The sequence below is a fragment of the Fulmarus glacialis genome, unplaced genomic scaffold, assembly GCF_000690835.1.
Source record: "Fulmarus glacialis isolate BGI_N327 unplaced genomic scaffold, ASM69083v1 scaffold37817, whole genome shotgun sequence".
Taxonomy (NCBI): Eukaryota; Metazoa; Chordata; class Aves; order Procellariiformes; family Procellariidae; genus Fulmarus; species Fulmarus glacialis.
The window spans coordinates 1-7,432 of record NW_009221970.1 but is presented as its reverse complement, the minus strand read 5'-3'; the positions used below and the strand labels follow the sequence as shown (position 1 = coordinate 7,432).

The following is a 7,432-nucleotide window of genomic DNA, read 5'->3' as shown; positions in this document are numbered from 1 at the left end:
AAAAAAAATAACAAAATGCTTGTTAAATAAGAAAATATCCTTTTTTTTTGTGTGTGTTTGCTTTGTAATCAGCCCTCCTGATCTAGGGGTTGTGTTTAGGTGGGGTCTGACCGGCACCAATCCCTTGGGAATATTAATCCGAGATGCTGGGGGAGCATCCCTGGGTTGGGGTGATGCACCGGTACCTGGGATAACCGGGGAAAGCTCAGCCCCCTCAAAATAAGGGGCTTATAAATTTCACGTGGATCATCCCAAAGCTGATTAACTGGGAATGTCGGATCCTGGTTCTTGGAGCTGAGCGCCGGGAAAATCTCCTGCCTGGGATAATTGGGCCGTTAACGAAGGTGGCCCAAGTGCTGGCCTGCCCTGACCCCGCTCCCAAACAAGGATCCGATTGTCGCTCTGGCTTAAGCAGGAGGAAGAGGAGGCGGGAGAAGGGTTTGCCAAATAGCCGGGATTTTGCTTAGCGACTGTTAATTAGGCTCCGATGCAAAAACTTCGTTAGCGGCGGCTGTCCAGGGCATCCTTGCGCCGGTGCTGGGACGATGCTTGGCCGTCCTGCGTCGTCGTCGCTGTGGCGTCCCCAAAAGCATCTCGCGCTGGCGGGCCGCCCGGGCGTCACGTGGAGCCCTCGGAGGGGACCCTGCGAGCCCAGATAAAACCTCCTGCCCCAGTCCAGAGGCAAAAAATTCCTGGAATCCCCAAACAGTATTTTTTTTAAGCCCCAAACAGTATTTTTAATTTTTTTTTTTTTTCCCTAGCCCACGTGGGTGCCATAAAAAAAAGCAAGTTTTCTCTTTTATCCTGCATATTCATGCTCACGAGCGGCCCTCCTCCTCTTGCTGCTCCCTGGGGAGAAGTGCTGGGGGACCTCTCCGATGTGGGGGGGTGAGGCAGGCATAGCTGGGACCCCAAGTTTAACCCCTCTTTTTTGTTTTCTTCCCCTTTTTCCTGTAGATGACGGCTCGCCTGATGCTCGCCCTGGGAGGAGGGGGGAAGGGTTTCTTTCCATTTTTTTTTGGGAGGAGCGGTGATGGGTTCCTTGCAATTCGGCTACAACACCGGTGTTATCAACGCCCCGCAGAAGGTGAGCATGCGCCGAGCAACCTCACCGTAGCAAAATTCCACCCCCCCCTCAAAACCAAAGCTGCATCCGCCGCCAGCCTGGCTAAAATAGTACATCCCGCTAGGCAGCTTACTGCCTGTAATGGGATTTGCGAGGGAGTTATTTAGCTCCCGCCTTCCCAGGAGAATTAGTTTCCTCCTTGCTTAGCGTTTTTGCCAGGAAAAATCCCAGGAACGCGTGCAGGATGCTCTCCGGGTGGGACAGGCGTAACTTTTAACCTCGGCTTTTAGCAAAGGTCTGGGAGCTAATTAGGGTTTGAGTCATCTCAAAGCGGGGAATGATGGCTCCGATGGGAGCTTTGCATCCCGGAGTATTGGGGGCAGGACGTCCCCGGGAGGAGAGAGGGTCAATTGGGACGGGCTGCGTGCGAAGGGGGATGGAGAGCAGGAGGTGTTTGCTCCTTCCCCTAGCATAGTGCCAAGACCCTCCAGCGACCCGTAGGTACGTGGGAGCCTTGAAAAACTTGACTTTCCCCGGATTACCTGGCTTTTTGAGGTGTTAAAAGCTTGGAAATGTTAGCTCAGAAATGCTGCGTGGTGCTTGCGACGTGCCCTGGGTAAAGCTCAACTGCCGGGGTGAGGTGTCGAAGGACAAACCGGGGCCCAAGAGCAGAGCCTGTCCCCGAGCATCGTCACAGCCTCTGGTGCGCCATCCCAAATAATTAAAACCACCAAGGCAGGATTCACGCCGCAAGGGTATTAATCCCCTTTACCAGTGAACGGGCTGCAAAATCTTGCCTCAAGCGCGAAAAAACTCCTTGCGGGAGAGAAGACCCCGTGCAAAAACTTCCCAGACCGCCATCAGCGTGGAAAGAGCAATAAAGATGCAAATTGCCTTTATTCAAGGTGTTGCGTCAAGTCGTATTTAATCACGGTGAGTGGCCCGAGTGGGATTTCACGCCGCTGGAGGCCGCGACTCCCGACCGGCACCTTCGGTGCTCGCACCCATGGCCACGGTGCACGCATCCGTCTGCCAAAAGCATTGCCCTGCTAAAAAATCCTGACCCCTGTACCGATCCACGCTGGTGACGTTCATGCTTGGCCGGTGGCGAGCATCCTCCTCCGGAGACGGGCGACGGGAGCAGTGTTTGAAACAGCGGCGAGCTGGGAAATCCCTGGAAACATGCTGAGGAGCTGCTTTCTGGCATCTGCCCTCGTTTTTCCCTGAGCTCCGGCACCGCGGGGAGCAGGCACTCTGTAATTACCACCTTGCGTCGGAGCCTGGCCCCCGCATCCCGAGGAGGCGCGTGGTTTCCCTACGGCTGAAGGACTTTTCTCCATCCTCTCCTGACCCAGGAGATGCTGCTCTGGGTGACATGGGCAGGGACCGTGTCGGAGCTGGGGACCGAGCTCTGGTTCCTACAGACCCCCAGCCAAGCAAGATCCACCCCCCCACGATGGGTGTTGCCTCAGTTTCCCTCGTGGGTTTTAGGATTAAACCCTTGGGGCTCAGGCCAGGGATGGGCCGTGTATTTTAGGGGCGAGTCACCCAACGAGTGACGCTGCATTTAGGGTGCAGAACTAATGGGGGAAAGGATTTGGGGTGCTCTGTATCGGGGGCACGAGTGGGGGCAGGATGGGTAGCAGGATGCTCTGGGCACCGGGGTTCATCCCACCTTTAAGGGTGGGGATGCATCGGGGTGCGGGGTTGGGGATGCAGGGTTGGGATGGGGATGCATTGGGGTGTGGGACTGGGATTGGGGATGCATCGGGGTGTGGGATTAGGGATGCATCGGGGTGTGGGATTGGGATGGGGATGCGTTGGGGTGCGGGATTGGGATGCATCGGAGTTGGAATGGGAATGCATTAGAGTGTAGGATGGAGATGCATTGGGATTAGGATGCATCAGTGCGCAGGGTTGGGATGGGGATGCATCAGGGCAAAGGATTGGGATGGGGATGCATCGGGGCTGTGATGGGGATGCATGCGGGTGCCGGATTGGGATGCATGGGGGTGCAGGACTGGGATGCATCGTTCCCCTGGCTTCAGCGATGCAAATGCAGCAGTGTTTGCTGGCAGCAGCTCCCCGCGGCCGGCGGCCTCGCAGAAAGGCTCCTTTCTCAGGCGGAGGGCTGATCGCCGGTTTTGTGGTCCTCTTAATATAGTCCTCCCCGCTGCTGAAACAGCGGCTTGGTGTTTGTGGGGTGCTTGCAGACGTGATGTGTGGAGGGGACGGCCCGAAACTGGGCGAGGGCTGGTAGAAAACACTCACCTGAAATGAAATGAGGGCGAGAGAGGGCAAAACCCCTCAACTTTTGGGAAATGCAATTTTTTTTTTTTCATGCTTCTCACTTTAAACTCATAATTTTCCATCTCCTCCTCTCCCAACCAACCGGTTCATGGTGGGTTTTTCCATCCATCCTTTTTTGCAGGAGGAAAGGGGGCCAGAAGGGGGGGATTTGGGTGTTATTTTTTGATAAGCCAAAGCGCAGCCCAGCCCGGCTCAGCCAGCGCTGGGGCAGCCGCTGTTGCTTGGATTAATTCTTTTCTGCTTCAAGGGGAGAGAGCTGGAGGCTTTTGAGGAAGGTAGGGAGGAATTTAAAGCACCGCGAGGTCTGGTGGGGTGTGTGCAGAGAGAGACCTGCTTACCCCCACTGAGAGCCTGAGCCAGTCCTGGGTTCTCCAAATAATAATAATATCAATTCTTTGTTTTGGTAGAAAAAGGGGAGAAAAGCCCCCAAAGCATCAAAACCTCCAGGTGAAGCAGGAGGCAAACAAAATCACTTAAAATCCTAATGGTTTAGGGGCTTTGTAAGAGGAACAAGTTAAAAAATTACGTTATTGAAATTTATAGCGAAGCACGGGGTGTATTTCTTGCGCTGCCTCTGCCAGCGGCTCTCGTTTGTGCTTGAAGCGATGAGAAAACTAGAAAACGAAGTGCGATTGTGCAAACACGTAATCGGGAGCTGAGCGCGTGCGACACCCTTTGAAGCAGCGAGGTCTTTGGGTCACTTGACGTCCAGCAGCAGCTTCCCCTGCTTGCACGAAATCTCCGCTCCTTCCAGCCAGGGTTGGTCGGGCCTGTTATCGAGCCCTTTGCTTTTTTTGTTTTGGGTATGGGTGACCCTTAAATAATTTAGCTGAAGTTTTCAGCAGTGGGCTGGCTTTAAAAATACGTAAGATACATAAAAAAGGGTGTCCTGTGAAGACGGTAATTAAAAACGAGCATCTGTCTTCGATGTTAGCGTTGCGGAAGCATTGCAGTATTGCAGAATTAGAGCAGAAGTATTGCATTATGGAAGTATTGCAGGAAAAAACCCTAGAAATTAAATTTAGGGGAGTGACCAAGGGGATGGGAATTGATCAGCTGCCCGGATGACCCTGCTGTCTTCCTCACCTTCTTCCATCATCTCTGCCATCTCCCCCCCACCATGTTGCTTCTCCTCCAGTGATGGAGGCATCCCTCCCTGCCGCCCCTGCCCCGGGGAGGAGCGTGAGCTCCCCGCGGCCGCCCGGCGAGGCGAAAGAGGTATTTTGGCAACGCCGAGCCTCTCTCGGCAGGGCGAGACTAGAACCCGTCCGGCTGCATTTCCCTTGCGCATTCCATCAGGTTTCCTCCCTTGGGTTGGAACCGAGCCACCGGCTGGGCGGCTCCCGGCTCCGTGACGCATCGTCTTGTGAGCCGCGCTCACCGGCCAAGGGCCTGTAGGTGGCCGGGCTGAGGCCGGGCAACTCATAACACCGGTGGTGCAGAAGAAATGGGGATGGTTTTAACCCAGAGCTTCGTTTCTCCCCCCTCTTTCGCAGGTGATTGAGGACTTCTACAACCGTACCTGGCTGTACCGATACGAGGAGCCCATCAGCCCTGCCACCCTCACCACGCTCTGGTCCCTCTCCGTTGCCATCTTCTCCGTCGGAGGCATGATTGGATCCTTCTCCGTGGGGCTCTTTGTCAATCGCTTCGGACGGTGAGCACCGAGCGTGGTGTACCCCAACGGGGAGTTGTGCAGCCTCACCCCACCCTGGCACCCCAGGGACACCTCTCTCCTGCCAAGAACTGATGTTTGGGTTCTTCCGACACCCCTTCAGCCTCTCTGACACCCGTGGTCCTCCTCACCTTCCTCCCTTCCCTCCCCAGGCGCAACTCCATGCTGATGTCCAACATTCTCGCCTTCATGTCCGCCGTCCTTATGGGTTTCTCCAAGATGGCTCTCTCCTTCGAGATGCTCATCCTCGGCCGCTTCATCATCGGCCTCTACTCTGGCCTCACCACCGGTTTCGTGCCCATGTACGTGGGCGAAGTGTCGCCCACCGCGCTACGGGGTGCACTGGGGACCTTCCACCAGCTCGGCATCGTCTTGGGCATCCTCATCGCGCAGGTAAGTGCCGGAGAACCGGCTGAGGGGTTCCCCATCTTTGCTGCTGATGCTCATCAGGGTCTGCAGAGGATGGGGTTTAGTGCAGCGGCGCAGAGCGCTGCCCGTGCCGTGGATCTGCATGGTCCTTCAGAAGGAGCTGGGGCTGGAGGGATGGACCTGGAGCTCAGCGAGAGCAGGGATGCTGTGAGATCTTAAGGTTTGGGATGGGCAGCATCGTGATACGATGTCTGTTGGCCTGGAAGCAACACAGCTGTCCATGCCCCTCTGATGGGTGTCCAAGCCTGTAGTGCACCCATGGGCAGCAGAGTTGGGTCCAGCTTGAGCTGGGAAAGGCTGGCTCAACCCCTCTCCTCTGCAGGTGTTCGGTTTGGACTTGATCATGGGAAATGACTCACTCTGGCCGCTGCTCCTGGGGTTCATCTTCATCCCTGCCCTGCTGCAGTGCATCATCCTGCCCTTCGCCCCCGAGAGCCCCCGCTTCCTCCTCATCAACCGCAACGAGGAGAACAAAGCCAAGAGCGGTGAGTGACCCCCGTCCCCGAGCTCGTCCCACCACGCAGGAGGGTCCTCAGCTGCTCCTGACTCCACCTCTTCCCCTTAGTCCTCAAGAAGCTGCGGGGCACGACGGACGTCAGCAGCGACCTCCAGGAGATGAAGGAGGAGAGCCGGCAAATGATGAGGGAGAAGAAGGCCACCATAATGGAGCTCTTCCGTTCCCCCATGTATCGTCAGCCCATCCTCATCGCGATCGTCCTGCAGCTCTCCCAGCAGCTCTCGGGGATCAACGCTGTGAGTTTTGGGGGGACCTGGATGCCGTGGCCTCAGCTTGTTTCACCCAGAACTTGGGTTGTGCTGGGTCCAAGTCAGCATCACGTGGTGGGTTGATGCCAGACCTGACATCCCTGCCCTTTGTAGGTCTTCTACTATTCCACCAGCATCTTCGAGAAGTCGGGTGTGGAGCAGCCCGTCTACGCCACCATCGGCTCCGGTGTGGTGAATACGGCTTTCACAGTCGTTTCGGTGAGTTTTGGGCCCACCAAGCTCTCACCAGGGAAGGTGGAGAGAAGGGGCCTTTCCTCCGGGCAGGGGATGTGCTGATGGACGCCTGTCTCCATCCGACAGCTCTTCGTGGTGGAACGAGCCGGACGCAGGACCCTCCACCTCATCGGCCTGGCGGGGATGGCAGGGTGTGCGGTGCTCATGACCATTGCCCTGACGCTACTGGTGAGCGATGGGTGTTGAGGGGGACGGGTGGGCTGGGAGGAGGTCCTGCGCGCCGCCCCTCGCTGTGGTGGCTTGGAGGGGGAGGTCTGGTTGGAGAGGAGGGAGGGCTTGTCCTCCTAGAGGTGATGGCTGAGCGCTCCCCACGGCCCAGATCTCTCTTGAGGTCCCAGAAGTCCAGTCTCTGATCTGGAGAAACCTCACAGCTTCTCTGCCAGCACCACGCCTGCTTGGGTCTCATCACCTGAGATGGCCAGATGTTTCGTGTCCCCCCCACCGAACTGACCTTCTCTCTCTCCCTTGGACTAGGACCAAATGCCCTGGATGTCCTACCTCAGCATCGTGGCCATCTTCGGGTTCGTGGCCTTCTTTGAGATCGGTCCAGGCCCCATCCCGTGGTTTATCGTGGCAGAACTGTTCAGCCAAGGCCCTCGTCCCGCTGCCTTCGCTGTTGCCGGGCTGTCCAACTGGACCTCGAACTTCATCGTGGGCATGGGCTTCCAGTACATGGCGGTAATCACCTCCTGGCGCTCTCGGTGGGAAGAGGGCTGGGGGTGCCAAGTGCCGGTTGGGTTGCGTGACTTATCTCGAGCCCTAAAACCTGGACCGCGATGGTTTGGTGGGGTGAACGCCCCTACGGGAGAGGGCCGAGGCCGGGATCTGCGGAAGGAGCAGGGAGTTGGACTGGATGATCCCTGTGGGTCCCTTCCACGTGGGATGTTGTGGGAAAGGGAAGGAGGACCCAGGTCCTGGACCGTGGTGGGCGG

General features: G+C 56.8%; 1 protein-coding gene across 1 annotated transcript; it reads left to right on the top strand.

Annotated features, from left to right (window-relative positions):
* Window positions 1–957: 957 nt before the first annotated feature.
* Window positions 958–7,178, top strand: LOC104079307 (solute carrier family 2, facilitated glucose transporter member 1; the record flags this gene model as incomplete). Its single annotated transcript, XM_009581309.1, has 9 exons — window positions 958–980; window positions 1,018–1,087; window positions 4,873–5,033; window positions 5,204–5,444; window positions 5,803–5,965; window positions 6,046–6,233; window positions 6,360–6,464; window positions 6,567–6,668; window positions 6,975–7,178. Coding segments are annotated over exons 1-9 (1,257 nt in total), but the record flags the coding sequence as incomplete, so codon positions are not given.
* Window positions 7,179–7,432: the final 254 nt, after the last annotated feature.